Source organism: Bufo gargarizans, chromosome 5, assembly GCF_014858855.1.
Source record: "Bufo gargarizans isolate SCDJY-AF-19 chromosome 5, ASM1485885v1, whole genome shotgun sequence".
In the NCBI taxonomy this organism is placed as follows: Eukaryota; Metazoa; Chordata; class Amphibia; order Anura; family Bufonidae; genus Bufo; species Bufo gargarizans.
Window position 1 is genome coordinate 439,387,976 of NC_058084.1, and position 22,648 is coordinate 439,410,623.

The following is a 22,648-nucleotide window of genomic DNA, read 5'->3' on the forward strand; positions in this document are numbered from 1 at the left end:
AAAAATAATACATTTTCTTATAAAAAAAAAAAATTACACAGGGAACTCTTATTCATATATTCAGAGTCTACGCTGCCAAAACGTCTTAATAATTTGCAATTTTCATTCCTCTGCTGGCTGATAATACTTCTACTTGGCTGGAAAAAAAGTTCTCTCGTTTTGAAATCTGTCAATATTTTTATTCAATATTCAGTAATGTTCTGCATGGAGATGGTTAGGCGGCACATGAAATTCAATCTGGGACTCAGTTTACTCTATAATTCCAATGCATCAGCATTTTGATTGTGTTAACGGTGGATTATTTTCACCTCTCCCCATTTGTCTGTTTTGTAGACTCCGGGAATTTGTTTAGCGACAGTACAGAAGCGCGTCAGGGTTTTATTTGTAATCTCCAGAGTTTAAGAATGATATTTTTTTATTCTTTTATGACTAAATTGACTAGTAGCATTTATTAGGAGGCAATTAAACATGTAGCTCTGTCTATAAATTCACTGGGGAGAGCATAAAGAATGATAAAATTAGATTTATCAACAATTTGCTTGGCCAGCAGCGTGATGGGCTGAGAATTCAATATAGCTATTTGATATGCGTTCTTCGAAGAGATACTTGTACGGTAATAAGACTGGAGAAATTAGATATTGTGCTGCAGGGTATGTTTTCTTGAAAATATGAAAAGCCACAAAATGCGATCATCACTCGTGGTGGTAATTAGCCTTTTTAGATTGAGTCAAAGTATTACATGTAGTAGTGACTTTTTTGTACGATGTTAGTCAAAAATCGGATTATTAATGCCATCGAGAGACAGAATAGAGTGGTTTGGGTACAGGCAAGTCTCCTTTTCACATAAAGAGAATCTGACACCTCTCCTGTTCTGACATGTCTCTGTTAGTATATTCGTAATTGAGTTCCCCTTAAATTAAAAATTTTCAAGCATGTTTTTGAAGACATCCCCTTTGAGATTACCTACTCAACAGGTGCTCTGTAAGCACAGGTCCTTTGAAAGACTGTACCTTTTGTCACAATAAGCCAGTCTTATGAATTTCCTTCACATGATACCACATTTTAGCTGAAATTTCTGGTACTCCCAAAGTGCCAAGATGATCGTCTAGAGATGAACTTGGCATCTCTAATCTAAAAAGAGTATCCTTAGCAACACATATGTTTTCAATGACTTGGCTTTTCAGGGTCAGAGTCAGATTAATAGGTAAGCCATACCATTTAATGTGTAGCGTGGCGACCAATCTTCTACGGGTCTACAGATATGAACAAACCTTAAAGTAGACCAAAATAAGTGAAGATTCATTGCTAAACATCTATGTAGATTATATTCATTTAACCAGACACTCCATAAGCTTCAGTATATTCAGAATGTTTGGGATGTTCGACTCTACCCTGAACTAAGTATGGGTTCAGTGTGAATATTACAGAGACGTTCTACTTGGTCAGGATTCCCATCCCTATCCACTAGAAATGAGATGGCAAAATTTAGGTAACCGGCAGTATATCATCAAATGGACATTGTCCTTGACCTAACTCTGGACACTCTGCAAATTGTCCTTGACCAAAAATTGAGTAACCTTCAGTATGTCACCAACTGGACATTGTCCTTGACCTATCTCTGGACACTCTAGAGATTGTCCTTGACCAAAATTTGAGTAACCTTCAGTATGTCACTAACTGGACATTGTCCTTGACCTATCCCTGGACACTCTAGAGATTGTCCTTGACCAAAAGTTAGGTAACCTGCAATATGTCATCAACTGGACATTGTCCTTAACCTAAATCTGGACACTCTGGAGATTGTCCTTGACCAAAATGTAGGTAAACTGCACTATGTCACCAACTGGACATTGTCCTTGACCTACAGTAACTCTGGATTTTACTCAGAATGTCATGATTTTTTGTCGTTTTACTGTTTGTAGTTTTCAGTTCTATGTTCAATAGACTGAAACTAACTCATTGTTTGGTTCTTTACAGCAAACAACATTTGTTTCTATGGAGAATGTTCTTACTACTGTTCAACGGAACATGCCTTGTGCGGAAAGCCAGATCAGATAGAAGGATCTTTGGCTGCTTTCCTCCCAGACTTGTCCTTAGCAAAACGGAAGACGTGGAGGAATCCATGGAGACGCTCATACCATAAACGCAAAAAAGCAGAGTAAGTTTCATATATGTTTTTCAATTATTGTGAGGGTCTTAGACAGTGTATTTGGGATATGCATGTCTCAGTAATGAAAATCATTTCACATACATCATTTAAATAGAAAGATAAAATTGACAGCAGAAAAAGACCACATGGTCTATCTAGTCTGCCTTATGTTATTACGTATTTTCCCATTGACATGTGTTTATCCCAGACATGTCAAAATTCACTTACTGTAGATTTTCCAACCATCTCTGCTGGTAGCTTGTTCCAAGCCTGAACTATTCTTTCGGTGTAAAAATATAAATATCTTATGACATTGGATCACTTGTGGATGCCACAGCACCCGTTTATATCCATGAGTAGAGACCATAGTCTTGTGTCCTTCATTTCCCCAGACTCAGGATTTGTTGAGGTCGCAGAGGTTAAATGTTTTATGAAACAATTTTGTTACATGGTGCCCTGTCGAGCTCCAGATAGTGTAAAATAATAAAACAAGCCATATTCACCTTTCTGATCCCTCACCAACGCCACATGGTCTCGCACCAATGTCTTCTTCCTTCTCCCTCTATACACGTAGGAAATGACTGCTCAGACAATCAATGGAGGCATCCGAGACTGGCGTTGCTGGTGTTTGGCTGAGTGGTCATTTCCTGTGCGTCGAGAAGGATCAGGAAGCAACCGGGGACCATGAAACATTGGACTAGGAGGGTGAGTATGGCTTGTTCTAATTATTTAAAGGGGTTGTCTCAGTTATTTTTTTGCTCTATGTTTGTAACCAGGCAAATGTAAGGACTTTACAATTCACTTACTTTATCTCCAGTTACTGGTTTCTCAGATTTCACTGAGGGTCACATGACCTGTGATGTCAGCTTCTCTCCCTGCTCTGATGATGTTTGGTGCAAAAGCCTGAGGGAGCAGATATGTGCCTGTACACCAAACATCACTGTGCTGAACACACGTCCCCTGCACTGTCTGCTGCTGCTTATTGCTCTCTCCCTGGATTCTTGAGGAAAAACATGAACCCCTTCAGCTGCACAGACTCAGGGCTGAAGGCATTACTGAGAAGCTGCAGGCAGTGAGAAGACAAATGCTGGGCACAGGAGCTGACAGAGGAATTCTGCAGAGCATTGCACAAGAACAGGTGGGGGGAGATCCTGTGTGTATCAGCAGTGTCATTGTACAGCTGGGAGTTATAGTCCTACAAATACAGGGGAGGGGCAGAGATTGTTGTTATTGCATGTAAACAAAGGGCCAAAAGAGAACTGTGAAATGAGGAAATATATATATTTTTTGCCAAAAACTTGCTTAGCTCAGTTATATATTGCTGCCCATCAGATTTACAGTGCTATTTTTTTTTTCCATAACTCGGACAACCCCTTTAACACCATGCAGACACTATTTCTAAAAAATTTGAACAGCTGGACAAACCCTTTAAGTTGCTGTATGACATATGTATATATTACCATACAGTGTGCAAATAAAGCAAACATACAGAGACCAATTAACATCTCCAGACAATGCCTTTAAGGGGTTTTTATGAGATCTAGATAGGTCAGCAATATCTGATCTGTGAAGATTGGACACCTGTGACCCCCACCTATTAGCTGTTTGAATAGGCACTGGCGCAAGCAGTAGTTCAGCGGCATTCTCACAGCTTTTCCATAGGCAATGTGACGTTACGTTCATTGGTCACGTGGTCTAGGCGCAGTTCACTCCCACTGAAATGAATGGGGCTGAGCTGCGATACCAAGCACAGACGCTATAAAATGGATGGCGCTCTGCTTAGTGAGCTAAGAGAAGGCCGGTGCGCTACTGTTAGCATCGGGACCTTCTCAAACAGCTGATCGGCAGGGGTCCAGATGATAGGTCATCAGTATAAAGATCTTGGAAAACCCTTTTAGTAGAGGGACCAAATAATCCAGACATACCGCAATCTAGTAGCAGTGCTATACAATGTCTATGTAGAATTGTTACTTAGTGCAGTATCAAAATCCCTGATGGCCCAAGTTATGGGTTCTAGGTATTTGGTGGCACCCCCGGCAGGGAAGGGTGGGAAACCCCTTCAGCTAACCGCACATAAGGCCTCTTGCACACAAACATTTTTTTTTCCATTTACGTTCTGTTTTTGGCTAGGGCTCCCACTGATCACGAGAATGGGGGCCACGTTCCCCTGTTTGAATGGAGCTGCTGCTATACATTTGGGTCTGCTGTTCTGTTCGTCTCTATGGGAATGCCGGAGATTGTTAAATACAAGCGCTTGGCTATCTCCGGCAGCCTCATAGAATGAAATCGGGTAGTGTATCTAACCCCGCCATACAAATGGAGGTACATGGACCCCAGCTCTTCTGATTAGTGGGGTCCCTAGCCGATTCATCCTGTTGCTGTAATGGGACAACCCCTTTAAATCGTCAGCTACCGTATCTTCTTAAAGACAGATCCCTCCATACAGCATATCCCCATCAGCTTGAAGTGCCGAGCCTCTACCGACTGTCATAACTCTTAATATCCTTTCTAACATTCCCTTCACTTTCCTATTGTGCATATTAAGACCTGTCACTTATCATCGTAACACAGAAATAACTATTTGTTTTGGGATTCTGCTTCTACATTTTACCATAGCTGGATGTTTGGCAGATGTAAACTAGAATACCGTAAATGCATGTCGCCGTGATAAACCGCATCGTAATGTATTATATTCTCCTTAAATTTGCAGTGTAGATTGTATTTTATAGCCCCATTTACTCTCTAGAAAGCAAATCCTTTGGGCGACCTTAAAGTGAAGCACACCATGCAGCATTTGAAAATAACCCATGAAAATGCTCAATATTACATGGAGCCTTTACATTAGCACTGGATAAGGCGGCGAGGAAATTGATAAATTTCCACCTTTATGGATATAGAGCTGCTAATGCTTCTCTGTTTATGGATATCTGAAAGCTTATCAGGCCGGTGCTCTATGTCTATTGCATTACACGTCTGCATTCTCTTCATTTATCATTCCTGGCAGCTATGTGGATATGATTTCCAAAGACTTATCCCTTCAGATCTTATTAGAGGGGAGGATGGAGCGGAGCTGTGGGTTGGCTGGGCTGATGTGTCATCAGATTATTGCTTGATTACCCTCTCCCTGCATAGCATTAACCCTTTTAGAGATCTGCTTAATCCTGCTTGTTAAAGAGACACTAAACCCAACGTCTCGTGAGCCACTATACAATTTTTGTAAACCCAACGTCTCGTCTCTTCTTCGTTGACTACAATTTATTGTCTCTAAGAAGCCATAATCAGGTTCATGAAGCATACATATCAAATGCATATAGGCAAGGGTCGATACCACATAAAAAATACAAAGTCCTGTCTACTGGACTTGTGAGCCTTGGTTCAGCATCAGACTGAGGTTCTTTGGGTCCACCAGAGGAAATGTTTCTGAGGACCCTTCCTCCATCTATACCAAAGATGTACATGTCCTATTTAATTGCATTGTAAAGGGCAGGGGCGGATTAGCCATGGACATTACAGGGCAATTTCACAGTGGACCGATGCCCAGGGGGCCGCCTGGACCCTCCTCATGGCTGGTCAGTGGAAGTTTTTGGGAATATATTTTGTGCTGCTGGCAGCAGTATTTTGTGATGGACTGTGGTATTATGCTGTTGGGGTGGTATAATGTGCCACAATATGGTATTGCTGGCCTTGCCTTCCATCAATTTGGACCTCACTACAAAATGGGGCCACTTTTAGTATTTTTTCCAGGGCCACTTTAAGGTTCCAGTCAGCCCCTGATAAAGGGTCGCCCAGTATATATCATCAAGACTAAATCTGACCAGACACTTAAGATAGCTGTCATCTGAGACAGAAATAATTAGGTTTCAATCTACCAGGTGAAAGATTGACCAGATAGAGTATGGAGCTCAATGTTGAACCCCTTTCTCAGAAGAAGACCCACAATGCGTTCCTACCAGGGGGCCTTCTCCACCACTGGTCTATAGGTGGGATAATAAATATGACTCGCGTATTTAGCATTCTAAGAGTCACCAAAAACATTAAGTCAGATGTGTTGGTCCCTTGTTCATATGAGCTTGCATTGCTGAAAAAGATTATGTTTTAATATATGCAAATGAGCTTCTAGGAGCAACGGAGGCGTTGTCATCAGTGATGGCCAGTTCGCAGTGTTCGCCGACGAACACATGCGATCTGCCATCTTCACTGAAACACATGCGGTCACCAGGAGCAGGCAGTTACGAGAACAGCCTTCATCGGGCTGTTCTCGTAACTGCCTGCTCCCGGTGACCGCATGTGTTTCAGATCGGCTCGCGGCGCAGGCACAGATAAGGACTTACCTCTGCAGCGCCGGACTTGAGAGTGAAGATGGCAGATCGCATGTGTTCGTCGGCGAACACTGCGAACTGGCTATCACTGGTTGTCATTACACCTAGAGAATCTGCTCTCTCTGCAACTGCTGAGCCTTCTCCACTTTGACTGGGTCAGGCAGTAAAAATGTGATCACACTTGGTCCTGTCAAAAGTGGAGAGGGAGCAAAAGTTGCAGAGAGAGCAGAGCCTCTAGGTGTAACGGTAACGCCCCAGTTGCTCCTAGGACCTCATTTGCATATAATAAAACATCATTCTTCTCAGCAATGTGGACACATATGAACATGGGACCAACACAGATGCATTCAGCTGCCAAGCGCACATGTAACAGATCAGCCAGTGTCATAGGTACAAATCTGCTGACAGATGCCCTTCAAGAAACAAATCCCAAGAGCTAATTTTGCAGACCCAAGGCACAATCTGTTCCCTTTCTCACCTAGATGAAGAATACTGTATGGTCCATGATTTCCTGCACTGCTAATGCTTAAGCAACTGTTAACAAAGGAACAGACCGACTGCCGTGCTTACAAATATCACTGCCTTAATTAGACAGAATGTAAAAATAACTAAAAGGCGACGGTATGCTGCGGAGAATTCTTCCGTGCATTAGTCACTTTGGTTCCGAATAAATAAAACAGCAGATGAAATATACAAAGAAAAGAGATCCAAGGCAACAGACAAATGCCATTTAATGCACAACCGACTGGCTAAAGATGTGGCTTTTATTGCGTGAAAGTGAGGTTGAATAGAAGTTGCTCGGTAGCATAAATGTCTCCATCTCAGCGGGAAAGAGAACTTCTGATCTTTGCTTTTCATGGACGGACTTTACATGGAGTCGCTTTACAAATGCAGTATATGGTTCACCAAAAGGGAGCACTAAGCTAAAGGGAATTTCTTAAAGAGGTTCTCCAAGACTGACATACTTATGGGTTATCAATATCAGATTGGCGGGGGTCTGTCTCCCGGCATCCACGCTGATCAGCTGTTCTGCAAAAATAGACACTGTTACTACATAGCTCAGTCCAATGTGTGGCGGTCGGAGCTGGTTACTGGATCTCTGTGAATGAGAGCAGCGCTGAAGTAACCAGCCACTACATAATGGACAGAGCTGTGTAGTTCGGGTTCCTGTTCCAGGAGTCAGCCCTCCCAGACAACACCTTTAAGGTGCCTATACTCAAGGTAAAAGGTTTTAAAAAAAATTGAGACGGCTATTGGTAGACTTCTGTCTTCTGAAAATGTGTTTGGCCAGGTTGTGCAAAGAGGTATCTGCCAAGAAAGAGAACCATCTATTGGAAGTGGCTCCCTATGAGTCAAGATCCAACTTTCCAACAAGCCTTGGTATTTGAAAGGGAATATAGGAACTATAGATGGTTCTCTTTCTTGGGCGATACCTCTTTCTCGTTACCCATGGAGCATTGCCAATAAGTCTCCATGGCCATGGAGTACTTCCAATAAGTCTCCATACAGGACTGGTCGCTATAAGGAAAATCAGCACCCTACCTAAGCATTTCACCAGGCTGGAGAAATTTGTCCATGGTTGGTCAAAACTCCATGTGTATGGCATGATTGTCCAAATTCATCATTTTGCTCTAAGACCAAGTAGTCAGTGTTTTTAAAAGCAGGCTCTCTGATTTGGCAGTTCAATTGTCACGTTGCTGGTGGGTTTCTATGTACAACTGATCTGTTGCAATAGAGCTAAAACCGATCATTATCAAGTTTTAGACTGGGCCCACCAGAGAGAAATGTTCCATGAGCAAACCCCTCAGCTTTATACTTTTGCTTATTATCATCCAACACCCTGATACTTGATCAATAAGGATTTGTCAATAATTTGTCAGATGAACTTTTTGGGCTCTGTTTTGGCCATGGCTTTTATATTGTGTCAGATCTTCAGCTTATCAGGAACCTCTGGTGAGCCCTTGCAACTCTGAATGATTAAAGCAGAAGTAATATAGTGGTGGAGGCTTAACTAACAAACATTTATACTTCAAAAAGTTTCTAAGGAGCTAAGTTTGAAGGGCCTAAAGTATGGAATGAAAATGTATGGTCAGTTCTTTTTATGACAATGCCCCTAGAGCAATACATAGCTATAAAATACCAACCATTTGTAAGGTCTAATAATTAATTTTGTAAGTTAAGTGAGATAGAATGCATGATACTTCTGCTCTACATTTAATAAAGTATTGGAATTTCCCACAATGACCAATCACGGGTCAATGACCCTGTGAGAAGCGACAAATGGCACTGTCATTACTGCACTAATAAGAGATGGGACTGAGTGATTATCCAACAATTTCACACTGGGATTGATGATAGCACATGCCCTACATCTGCAATATGCTTGTTTTCTTCAAAGTGGGGGAACCAATAGTTTTGTTCACAGTCCTTCTCTCATGGTCCACTCCAAATCATAGTGATATTAAGAAAAGAAGGAAAAGACTGGCTCAGTTATTCATGACGTAGCTGCCAGCTCAATATGTCTTTGTCATTAAGCGGTGGCCCAATATATTGGGACAAACAGTATAGATGAGAGGGTTTTTTCCCTAAAGATTTTGGGAAGTTTCCAATCACTATTTTGAGTGTTATCACCATGCAAGTGTTAGACATTCACGTTTTAGACTGTGGGCCACTTTCCAAGAAGCTCATCTTCTTTGTGATTTACCTCCAGAGAGAATCAGCTTTAATGGAAACCTTTCTTGGAAAGAAATTAAAGCATTACATCCATAAGTATGAATGTCCAATGATATTAATAAGGCTGTGTTCTTGCTGCCATTGGAGACTTCATTCTGAGCCAATTGCAGCGGGTTTATCACTAGAGATGAGAGAAGTTCTGGAAAAATAGATTTGCCTGCTTCGCCGAATTTTACAAACAAAATTTGCTTTGTGACGGATTACTTCGCCTTGAAGCGCATTTCTTTGTAATTAGCGGGTACAATGACTGGGAACAGTGATTGCACCGCCCTACGTCATTGAACCCCTCAGATGCCGCGTTCATTGCTTATCGTGGCATCTGAGATGCACATTGTGGCTTTCAGGGTTGAATCCATAAAAATACTGACTTCATCGATTTGGTTGCATAGAGGCTGCTGCAGCCATCTTAAGTGAAGATCCAGCTCAAAATACAGTGTGGTGCGTGATGACGTCATCACACCACCGCATGCGCGATTTTGTGCTAGATGTTCAATCAAGATGGCTGCGGCTGCCTCTACACAATCAAATGTATGAGGTGAGTTCAATTTTTTCCCCCCATTTCAGGGAAAATTCATTTGTTACTACGAAGCACAAGGAAATTTGGCTTTTGCAGTGAATCGAATTTTCCCTGAAATTCGATTTAAAGTCCACTTTGGATATTTCGATTCGCTCAACACTATATGTCTCATTTGATAGAAAAAAACGTTGGTATTTTTGCCATCAGCATAAACCCCGAGGGGTCCCATAAGTCAATGACCTTAAGTCTGGTACCATTAGGATCTGTTGTACATCGGATCCGGCACAGTGTTGTGGTTTCCGCCATAAAATAAATCCACGATAGAGATGTGAACAGAGCAGTAGTGACCACGCTAGCTCTAGTAGCAGACGGCTAAGGCCCCCCATGCAAGGACAATATGTATATCTCCTCATGTCTCACAATCCAGCATTGTGGGGAGCTATATAATTCACATTATCTATTAGACTGTAGGGAACTGTCAGTGGGCCCAATAAACGGGTTTTCCAGGAGTAGACTATAGATGACCTCTTCCCAGGAAAGGTCCATAATATCTAATATAGGTTGGACTCCCGTCACTACTGCCGATCAGCTTTTTGAAGCCGTCGTGGTGCTCCAGTGAGTGCCACGGCCTCTTCGTAGGCCAATTATGTCACATTCATTGGTTGCATGGCCTATTTGCAGCCTAATCCTGTTCAACCTCACGGGCCTGGTCTGCAATACCAAGCACAACCACTATACAATGTATGGCACTGTGCTTGGTGTACTGTGAAACAGTGCTCACTGGGGCGCCCCAGACAGCTGATTATTGACCGTGCTGGGAACCATTGAGATATTGATGAGCTATAGCGTGAGTAGGCCATCTCTACTGAACTCCCAGAAAACCCCTTTAACCTATCAGCGCCCTATGTAGCTTTACTGGTTGTCCATATGGCATGTATTCATTATAGCCGTTCCCAGCCAGTCCAAAAACTCTTACATCTCCACATGCACTAGACCAAACATTGATAGATATGTCGCCATACAGAAATGTAGCCTGAATAGTACCGCCACAGCACATAAAGGCCCGTGCTGACAGGACTAATAAGCATCATTCGTATGAAGAGAGCTGATTTGTATTATTCGTCGAGTTTGGAAAGATTGATAATGGCCGCTCTTTGCACATCCCGTTCTGTTCCTAAGATGTATTTGTGCTTTGCCTTTCCTCGGCGTGGGGTAACATGAATTCGAGGTATAAAAATATTGTCTTGGTCTTTGTTTTGGTCTCTGAATGAAGCACCTATGTGAGAGGACACGTAGCAGGGCCCTTTGTGCTAAAAATGTTCCACCCTTAATAGAAGAACCTCACAATAGGGGCCTTCAGAATGATATGGAAAATGCCTCATCATCCAAGTGATGGATTTGCTAGACTGAATAATGCAGAGGATCTCATTATTCCAGAACTGGGTGCAGCTCCAGACCAGGCCCTAATGCTAAATTCATTCATACTGCTTTTTTTAAGAGCCAAGTGCTTATCCGGGAGGGTTACTAAAGCAGCATAGTGTTTGCCTACAAATCCTCCATCTGGGCAATTAATTGAGGATGTATTTGCCTCGATGTTCTGGAAGCAGGTCTCCAGACGGTTAGATATTAGCTTTATATATCTATGTCTGTATTCTGCAATTTATAGTGGGCAATATGAAAATAAAAATAAATCCAATAAACTTTATGAATAAAAACAAACAAAACATTGCTCTACTACATCTAAAACCAATATTGAAGTAACTAGGTGGATAGTCTGGATTAAAAATCATTTACACTTTTGTGTATTCATCTCCTATGCAGACCTATGTGTCTGGCAGTAGACTGAATAAGTCCTCGTTCACATTTCCGTTTGTGAAAAAAAAAGCGTACGTGTTTCATCCGTGAAGATGTCCCTGAAGGATCCGTGGTTGATCTGTGTGTTCGTTTTTACTATCCGTGTGTCATCCGTAATACATGGAAGCACCTAGCCTTTCTGCTGCCTGAGGCAAAAACTGTAATGGCCCCCCCCCATGCCAATTTCTTAACCTAAGGCTTTGCCACAATGAAAGCACTCATTGCCCATGGCCCTTCTGCTGCCCCCCTCTTGCCCCTACCTGGTGCTGCCTCACCTGGCCTCATGGGTGGTGCACTCCTGCACAAAAGTTGCTCAGCTAAAAATTAATTTCCAAAGAATCTCCTATCAGTCTTCAGTGAAAAACGGACGCAACACGTACACAACACGGATGGCCTCCGTGTCGTGTCAGTGATTTTCATGGACCCATAGACTTCAACGGGCGCGCTTGGTCCGCATCACGGACCAAAGTAGTGCATGTCCCTGTGTTTTTTTACTGACCCACGGTAAGTAAAAGAATACTGAAATGTGAACAGACACATTTAAATCAATGGGTACGCGTGCTGTCGGCAGAAAATGAGCCCGTCAGTGAAAAACGGAAATGTGAACGAGGCCAGTGAACATCCCCAGTGAAAGCCTCTTTAACAGTGACCTCCACAGTGCCCGCCCCTTTAACAGTGACCTCCACAGCGCCCTGCCCCTTTAATGCTAGGGCTACACGACGACATGTGTCGCGCAACATTTTGTCTCAGCCATTTCTATAATGATAGCCTATGGTGTCGCACTGTGACATGTGACATGCTGCGACCGCGACACCGCAGTTGCAAAAAATCCATCCAAGATGTCACTTGTCGCAGTAAACATTATAGACTATCATTATAAAAATTGTAGCGCGACATTGGTGCAACGTCAATGTCGCTTGACACATGTAGTGTAGTTGTGCCCTATGTGTCGTGTGACACATGTGGCCGTTTAGCCCTAGCCTAAAACGGACCTACAGCAGTGAAAAAAAATGGCTGGGTTGTTATAAAAACCTGGAGTAAAACTGTGTGTATGTGGAGACTAAGGGCCTGTGAGTTTATTGGCTGATAAGGGACATGTGACCGTGTGTATGGCAGTTGGGATATGAAGAGAAAGACCTGCAGGCTTGTATTGGCTAATGCAGGTAATTTTTTGGAAATATCTCAGGAATGGTACGTCTTTGAGAGTTGTGACCCCCCCCCCCCCCCCCCAAGATTTCTTTCCAGGTAGCAAGAGATGTGTATACCGAGTTTCATTGAAATCGATGGTTGCATTTTTGAGTGATCGCAGAACAACATACATACATAGATATATACGTCCTTCTTTATATATATAGATTAGAGATGAGCAAAGTTATCAAAAATTCTATTTAACTGCTTCGCCGAATTTCACAAAGAAATTCGATCCATTATGCATTACTTTATTACGAATCGCATTCCATGGAGCGGGAGCAATGATGGGGAACGGCTATCGCCCCCCCACCCGTCATTGAACCCCTCAGATGCCTCGTTCATTGCTGATCACGGCATCTAACATTACAGTTAAGGCCTTTCAGGGGTTAATCAGGGTAAAAAAAAAATACATACTCACCTTATCCATTTGCTCAAAGAGAGGCCATCGGGGCCATCTTGATTGAAGAAACTGCGTTACGCTGGTCGGGCACAGTGACGTTATCACTGATGACATCACCGCGCCTGGCCAATGCGCTGATGTTGCGACGTTACACACCACTGCGCATAAGATTTTACGCAGTTTTTTCAATTAAGATGGCCCCAACAGACTCTCCGCGAGCAAATGAATAAGGTGACTGTATTTTTTCTTTTTACCACCCTTTCAGGAAAAGTGGATTTGTTACCACAAAGCGCAAGGGAATTCGGCTTCAAGGCAAATCAAATTTTTCCTGAAATTCGGATCAAACTCAGTTCATTTGACTTTGATTTGCTCAACACTAGTGTTGGGCGAGCATGCTCGGCACATCGCGGTCAGCGGCCGAATATCGTATGTGCTTGACCACGATGCTCGAGTCAGTGTATTTCAATCTAATTTAACCTATTTCTGAAAAGTTTCTGGTGGGATTCAAACTCACAACCATCTACATTACAGCCCAGAATGTTAACCGCTACACTATAGAGCTGCATGGCCAGTTACTTAAAAAAAAAAAAGAGACTTCTGCAGTATAGGAATACTTACTAGTAGTAAGTATTCCTAAACAGCAGAAGTCTCATATTTTATTTTTTGTATTTTATTTTCATTTTTTTTAAGTAACTAGCCATGCAGCTCTATAGTGTAGGATTCTTGGCTGTAATGTAGAAGGTTGTGAGTTTGAATCCTGCTAGAAACTTTTCAGAAATAGAGGCTAAATTAGATTAACATACACTGGGTGTCCCCAAGCACTGACTCCATATATGGACATAGCTATATATGGAGTCAGAGCAGGGACTTCCTAAGCCGAACTAGAGTCCCAACACCCTCCACTCTTCAGTGCAGGGGGTGTCTGGTTTATTGCTCGGGTTCTCCAATTGACTTCCATTGTGCTTGAGTGCTCTGTAGAGCACCCGAGCATCGGGAAATGTTCTACTCAAGCACACGAGCACTTTGGTGCTGGACTAACACTACTCAACACTATTTAATATGTATAGTAACACTCTTGGCAGAATGTGTTTCCTTTTTTTGCTACATTTTCCTACTATTTTCCGTGTACATCTCCTATGCAAGCCTACGCCTCCATGGTGACAGACTACAAACACACCTTATGTGTAGTCTGACCCTGAATTTATGTATTACTCACTACTTGGTTACTTCAATCTGTCTTCAGACACATAGGGGGTCATTTATCAAACTGGTGTAAAGTAGAAGTGGCTTAGTTGCCCATAGCAACCAATCAGATTCCACTTTTCATTTTCCAAAGGAGCTGTCACAAATGAAAGTTGGAATCTGATTAGTTGCTATGGGCAACTAAGCCACTTCTAATTTACACCAGTTTGATAAATGACCCCAATAGTTCTGAATAGGGGATATGTATAGCTTTTTTTTTTATTATTATAACAAAATCAATAAAATTCATGTTGTCTTCCAGATGGGAAGTTGACAGTGACTACTGTGAAGGAGTGAGGCAGACACCTCCATATGACAGCGGCACCAGGCTTCTGGACATCATCGATATGACGGTGTTCGACTTTCTCATGGGTAAGAGACATGTTCTGCTGGAAATAAAATACATGAAAACTTCTCTTTTTTCAATGATTATGAGGCCATAATCCTCATATTTGTATTGAATATGAGGATTATATATAATAACTTAAAACCATCAGAAAGTTGGCTTTTTCCATTGCGATCAATCATATAGCAACTTATTTTAGCGTCCCATTTAGCAATTTTACCAACAAGCTAAAAAATCTAAAGCAGGATGTGATCTCATTGACTACTTTAAGTGACCCCTAATGGCTTCCATGTGTACAACGGGGATAGTCCATGGATTTTAATAAGAACCATGCAATGCAAATTCTCCAAAGTTTTGCTGAGAAATTGAAGAATTATGGTTCGGTTCCCCCACAAATTACAGCTGACTGGTGGGACTTCCAGCAGTGGTAACCTCTATGATTAGTTTATTTATGAGGGACCCTTCTGCCAAGCAGCAATCAGTGTGTCAAAAATAGAAGTTTACACATTGTGAATATTGTTGTATTCCTAAGCTATTTTATTTTCCCACAGGCAACATGGATCGACATCACTACGAGACCTTTGAGAAGTTTGGAAATGAAACATTTATAATTCATTTGGATAACGGACGAGGGTAAATATTCATCAGTATGACCGGGATGACCTATAGATAAAGAATGGTCTTCAAATCTCTTTACGTAAAGCATCAATGGGTGCCTTTGCACCACCTCAGACCTTGCCGTAGAGTAGGGAGAACTTTCCTACACCCAGCCCTGTATTTAAAAATTCTGGACAAGGCGACTTGTTAGTGTCCACCCTCGAGCACCAGGGGCATGGAGACCTGCCAGCTAACCCCACAGCTTCACTCCTGGAGGTTATAGTTTCTCAGCTGCTTGAGAGGCACAGGTTGGAGGCCACCATCAAAGTATTCACCTCTTGTATGTACACCATAAAATATACACAACATGCTGACAAGGCCTTTCTGTTTTAGTTGACATCCTACAGTTGTACCTTTTAACACGGATAACTAGTATGGTTCCTGGAACCTCTTTTTAGATACCTGAGAAATTGTCTGAGTAAATGTACAACATTAGAGTAGTACATTTATATATTTATTACATATTCCAGGACTGTGGGAATGGCCTTGTGAGACTTCTCAGGGGTGTTGAATAGCATAAGGAGGCAGATCATATATCAATATCAGGTTTAATAAGCCAATGCAAGCCTTGTTGACCTCAATCCTGATGTCCATGGTATATATTAGAATATAAGGGGCACCATATGGTGCCAGCTTTACCACCCAGAACCTAAAGGGCCTATTGTATATATGCTCCTCTGACCCCCTTTTCTCGACCCTTGGATCAATTCTCCCCTTTTCTTGCTAATAATGCAACTCCTCTGGAGAAAGTCCTCCACAGGCTCTCACCACCTAGTAGCAAATGGTGGTAGAACAACCCTGAAAAGATTCCTGATCTACCCATATGTAATTGCATTTCGTCTTCAAGATCCACCATCCCCTTACTTTTTTGTCTCTTGAGAGCTTTGAACAATCATACATGGACACAGCAGACATTACATATAAAGAACTTGAGGCTTGCAGCGATTGTGATTTCCGGAAGCCATGCAAGCTTCTCATCACCTTACTATTGAGCCTATGTCTTCTGATGTAATTGTGTCATTATAATAGAAACTCAACAGCAAATGAAGCCTACAAGCCCCACCGTCACCTCGTATTGTCGTATTCAGTTTCTGCCAGAGTATTTTTAAGCATTACTTTTATTGCTATATTGTGTTGGCGGTTACCATGGTAATAATACCACTTTGTGTCAGCGGATAAAGAAAGATTTACTTTGACCTTGAAAATATCTAATGTTAGAAAAGCTCATGTCTTTTGACTGCTGCGTAGTGTAGGAACTGGGATGATGACGGCAAAGGACAATATACGCCATATACGGTATATCAAATGGAACGATCCATTTTAAAGAACCGTTCGGCATTTATGTAAGAAATAGCATTTGATGATAGATGGTATAAAAGTACTGTACATTGTCAGTGTAGTGCATTATTTCTGTACTTTATAGACCAACTTTTAGACTCCAAGTTCCGTATGTGCCTTCACACATCTCATTAGATCAGAGGGTCTAAAATCTCTAACGTTTCACAGGGAAATTTTGGTTTGTCAGGAGATAAAATTTTCTCTTGCAGAATCAGTTTTATGGTATATTGTTTGCTGGAAAATAGAAGATAGATATTAAAGTGACCTATGACAGGTTTTCGAGAATCTTTCAGACACGTTGATGTTATTTACACGGTTGATGTAAGTTTTGTGATGGTTGGTTTTGCTTTTAACAGGTTCGGAAAATATTCTCACGATGAGCTGTCTATCTTGGTGCCGCTGAACCAGTGTTGCAGGTAGGCATTAGTATTCCTAGAATCATTTTGGCTCTTACATGGGCCCCCAAAAAAGTATGACAATTGTAGATCTCTAAGGCTTTGTTCACGCCGAAAACCGGGAATGCTTCCACAGCATATCCCAAATGTGTCCACATCCTATAGTGCAGGGGTGGACAACCTCCGGCACCTTGTTGTGAAACTCCCAGCATGCATACTTGCTCTGCTTTTCTAAGAACTCACATAGAAACGAATGGAACATGCTGGGAATTGTAGTTTCCCAACAGCTGGAGTGCCGAAGGTTGCTAATCTCTGCTATAGTGGGTCCAACGTATGCCAAAATGAGTCCCTTTATAAACAGTGGCCGGTTTGCCTAGGTGTATTTATTGGCGCTATCACAATTAGTGTTGAGCAAATCATCGATCCGAATTTAAGGATAAATTTGATTTGCCGCAAAGTCGAATTTCCTTGTGCTTCATGGTAGCGAATAGATTTAACCTGAAATAGTGTAAAAAACTAAAATAATTCATACTTACCTGATCCATTTGCTGCCACTATCTTGTTTGAAGATCTCGCATGAAATCCTGTGCGCGGTGACGTATGACGTTACCACGCCAGTCGGCTTGATGATGTCATCACGGGCCGCGCAAGATTTTGGGTCAGATCTTCAAGCATGATGGTGGCGGCTGGCCCGCCAAGAACAAATGGATCGGGTGGTATGATTTTTTTATTTTTTATTTTGCACTCAATGTGTAATGACGGGTGGCACGATTGCCGCTCCCTGTCATTGCATCCATTACTTACAAATTAATTTGTAAGTAATTCATCACATAGTGAATTGTTTTTGTAACATTCGGAAAAGCAGCCAAAAAGAAATTTTTGAATAATTCGCCCAACACTAATCACAATATAGTTATTTTTTCTTCAGTGGGTGACACCGAGACATAACAGAAGTAGCAGCGGAACCCTGGCCTTAGTTTCTGAGGGAAACCTGCTGCCGCATATCAATACACCAGCATTATAAATGGCACATTGTAGGAAAAGAAATTCTGCATTAGGTCAAAAAGCTAGTTATGGGGGACGTGTGCAATTGGATGGCCATATGTTCAGCGTATTCTCGAGGAGCATTTCAGGGCAAACATCACATGGTAATAAAAGAGGTCTGAACAGAGCCTAGGTCTTTAAGATACATATGTTTAATTTTGCTCATTTTGATCTTATATTCACAAATTTCAAGGTTTGGAAACCAATACGGGTGCATCTACTTTTGCCCAAACTTCGGTAAATTAATTCTTGAGATGCTTAGATAAAGTGTACAAATAGATGAATGTGTCTAAATGTAACCATTAGGCCAGGGCTGGCCAACCTGAGGCTCTCCAGCTGTTGCAAAACTACAACTCCCAGCATGCCCAGGCTACCTACAGCTATCAGCCTACAGCAGGGCATGGTGGGAGTTGTAGTTTTACAACAGCTGGAGAGCCTCAGGTTGGCCATGCCTGCATTAGGCTGTATTCACAGTGTTTTTCCAGTGGGTTTTTGCAATATATTAACCCGGGCATACCCATCATTTCACCCAGACAGCCCCCCTGACTTGAGCATCGGAGCAGTTCATGCTCCGATGCACTCCTTTGCCCTGCGCAGGATTGCGCAGGGCAAGGGCTCTTTTATTTACTATAACATACTGCCAGTATCGGTGATGTCACCGGGCTCACTGCTGGGCAGAAGCCTCCGACTGGCAGCCCGAAGGAGAGCTTGGTACGTCACCAGAACTCCACAATATGCCTTTGGCTTGCACGATTCAGCGCAGGGCAAAGGAGAGCATCGGAGCATGAACTGCTCCGATGCTCTTGTCAGGGGGGCTGCCTGGGTGAAATTCTGGGTATGTCCGGGTTAAATGCTGCAAAAAAGCAACAACACATCTTGTGTGAATATAGTCAAAGACTGTCTAGTTAAGGCTCCTTTCACACTGGTGTATTCCAGTTCTCTCAAAGCCTTTTTGAAGGAAGGAATAACATAGTCTGCAGTAGCCAGAGGGAAACCTGAGAGTATGGCCATAGCTGCATGCCGTTTTGGAAACTAAATGCAGGAGTGGATCACAAACGGAGAGAAAGTATAAAGGACTGATATATCTTCTCCTCTTTTTTGAATTCACTTCTGGTTTTGGCTTCCAAAACTGCATGCAGAAACCTGACCGTGTGGACATAACCTGACAAACCCTATTAGAAATAAACTGAATCCATTAGGATTCATTAAGATCCATATGAAAATGGATCCATCAACCAGTCATCACTCTAGTACACACAAGGTGAAAATACACTAAGGACGAGCTCCAGCAGGAGTCATGCTTCAGAACTATTTAAAGAGAAACCTCCAGCACTTTGGCCATAAAATCAGTAAATCTATTGCATACACATTTAAAATACATCCAATAAAACATATACGTTTCGAGCTCCAAGAGCTGTTATGCCCCCATTGTCCATGATGAGACAACCCCTTTAAGTAAGAAAAATGTCTCTGATTTAGCTTTTTGTAAGCAAATAAATTTTACCAATTTATTTAGTTCATCCATTTCTCTCCTACAGGATTAAAAAGTCTACTTACCAACGACTGCAACTCCTAGCAAAGGAAGAATACAAGTTGAGTAAGCTGATGGAAGAGTCGCTCCAAATGGACAAAATTGCTCCAATTCTCTATCAACCGCACCTTGAGGCACTGGACAGGAGGCTTCGGATTATCCTTAAAGCTGTCAGTGACTGCTTAGAAAAACTTAGCTATGATAACGTAGTCGAAAATGATTTGGACTCTGACCTGAACAACAAGACGACCAAGAGGTAGTGACACAGGACCACTAACTCCCAACCAAGAAGACATAGTCTTGCCGAAGACTGCGAATGCTCCTCTGTGAATTCAGTGAATTCAGATTAAAGATGAAGTTGTTCCCACTGTAGACCAGTTCTAAAAACCAGGAAGAAAGGATTAGATATGTCTATTACATAAGTATATTATATATGGATGAACATGAGATGATAACGGTCAAAGACCTACAGAATTGATTATGGGGTCTAATCATTTCCCAAGCTTTTTGTACAGATAGGAGGCCTTTATTTAAAAATAAGCTGAAAATTTTTGTATTTATATATGGTATAATATTACAAAATGATGACCTACCTACCACTTTTTTGAAAAGAAAAAAAAATGGACAGTATAGTTTTGTTTACCTGTGATGCTGACTTGACTATACCACATTGACGCCTTCAAAATCACTTTAAATCCCTTAACTTGAGTATACTGTATCTCCTGCAAGTTGCGTTTGTGGAGGTTCATAAATCCAAAGTCTTAAGAGTAGATAGGTTCGGGAAGATTTAATCATCTCAAATGGTGGAAGTTTTACTTGAATGTTAAGCATCGAGATGAGCTCCTTAATCATTAAAACAAAATGGTAGGCTTTATTGTCTAGAATCAGAGGCTGGCAACATGTTGCTCTTCACTTGTTGTGGTCAAACACTCCCAGAAGGCTTTGTTAGTTGATGACTGACTTGCAGGATGGGACTATTGAGTAACAAATGGACTGCAGCATTTTGCCTTGGACCTTTCTTGTCGTTTGTAGCCAGGTAGCTGCCTTCCCATGTTTGCTTTTACTATATTTGTGTAAATACTGTATATACCTACATGGATGACAGCTATATTCTGCAGCTGGGAGCTTCATTTTGCAGCGTTTTTGTGATTTGTTTGCAGCGTGGTAAAAGTGCAATAAAAGATACAGCAAATAATTATCCAAAACCTCTCGACAGTTTCTATGGAAATACTATTATCAAAGAAGTGTTCATTTCAACCTTTAAGACCTGACCTTGTAGGGACCGTCCCGTTTAGAATAAAAGGTCTTTTTTTTTTAAATCTAGAAACAGCACCACTCTTGCCCAACACATGGAAATGTAATTCAATAAGGAATATACACCCATGGTTGAACATTTGCACTACACTATATACTATACAGTGATCCATCAACATACAATGGCCTCAGGATACAATATTTTCAACCTACAATGTTCTTTTCTGACCCATCGTAAGTTGAAACTAGACTCAACATACAATGGCTCAAACTCAGATCCAACCAATCAAGGTCACGTCTCTGGTAATATAGTTGTATTAGTTGCTAGGTTCGCTGCTATTCCTGACTGTTATCTGTAAGGACTTGTTTTATCTGAGTAAGGCTACTTTCACACTAGCGTTTTTGCTGGATCCGGCAGGGTTCAGCAAAAATGCTTCTGTTACTGATAAATACAACCATCTGCATCCATTATGAATGGATCCAGTTGTATTATCTTTAACATAGCCAAGATGAATCCATCATGAACACCACTGAAAGTCAATGGGGGAACGGTTCCGTTTTCTATTGTGTCAGATAACGTCAGAGTTAAACGGATCCGCCTTGCTCCGCATCCCATGACAGAAAGAAAATGCTGTGGTTTGCTCTCCAGTATGAGAACGCAACCAAATGGAACGGAATGCATTTTGGAGCATTCCGTTCTGTTCAGTTACGTTTTGTTCCTATTGACAATGAATGGGGACAAAACTGAAGCCTTTTGCTTTTCCGGTATTGAGATCCTGTGACGGATCTAAATACCGGAAAATAGAAACGCTAGTGTGGAAGTAGTCTTAGCTATCTGCTTATTTTTCTTAAATCTTCATGACATTTTGGGGCTTTGGAACCGATTACTCAACTTACGATGGTTTCAATATACAATGGTCGTCCTGGGACCAATTAATATTGTAACTTGAGGGATCACTGTCTATGACACTGGATAATGCATAATAAAGTGCGGTTCTACAGTAGCTTTATAACAGAGTATAAGCGTCACCAAATAACAGCAACGCATGATGTGACGTACCGCAGGGATGGCGTCTGCCCAGGTGCACGTTTTGGCTAGATACATATCTTGTTCTTCGGCTGTATCTGGTATTGCAGGCTGACCTGTAATAAAAAAAAAATATATGGGGCTGAACTGCAATGCTAGACAAAGTCCATGGACTGGCACTATTTTTATTTTAGCTTTACACAAAAACAAAACAAAAAAACATTTTATTGTTCTAGATCTTTCATGTAGAGAATGATGTCTGGGGGGACTCATTAATTATTAATCCCCATTCTTTTCATGCAGCAAGGCTCAATTTGCTCATCTTTTTCTGTTTCCCAACAAATCTGAGATGTGATACTTCTGTTGCATGGAGCATTAATATTATGTTCTCTGCTGGATCGTTCTCTATGAAATAATGACTATTAGTCTAGGTAATTCACAAGCAATCAGCGTTTCCCAGAAGACACAACATTCTCCTCTCGTCAGCATAGGCCCAGCCTGGTGATCTACACTGCCCGTCCCAAAAAAAAGTCGCCACCAAAAATATTTTGTTGGACCACCTTTAGCTTTGATTACGGCACGCATTCGCTGTGGCATTGTTTCGATAAGCTTTTGCAAAGTCACAAGATTTATTTCCATCCAGTGTTGCAT

At 41.7% G+C, this 22,648-nt stretch overlaps 1 protein-coding gene across 1 annotated transcript in view; it reads left to right on the forward strand.

The window, feature by feature from the left end:
* Positions 1–20,088, forward strand: part of FAM20C (FAM20C golgi associated secretory pathway kinase) — a 155,447-nt gene extending 135,359 nt beyond the window's left edge. The window contains exons 6-10 of the mRNA XM_044293997.1: positions 1,978–2,158; positions 14,668–14,777; positions 15,303–15,384; positions 17,103–17,162; positions 19,724–20,088. Of these exons, the coding sequence (XP_044149932.1) occupies positions 1,978–2,158; positions 14,668–14,777; positions 15,303–15,384; positions 17,103–17,162; positions 19,724–19,976 (686 nt within the window). The 3' untranslated portion in view covers positions 19,977–20,088. The remainder of the gene's footprint in view (positions 1–1,977; positions 2,159–14,667; positions 14,778–15,302; positions 15,385–17,102; positions 17,163–19,723) is intronic.
* Positions 20,089–22,648: the final 2,560 nt, after the last annotated feature.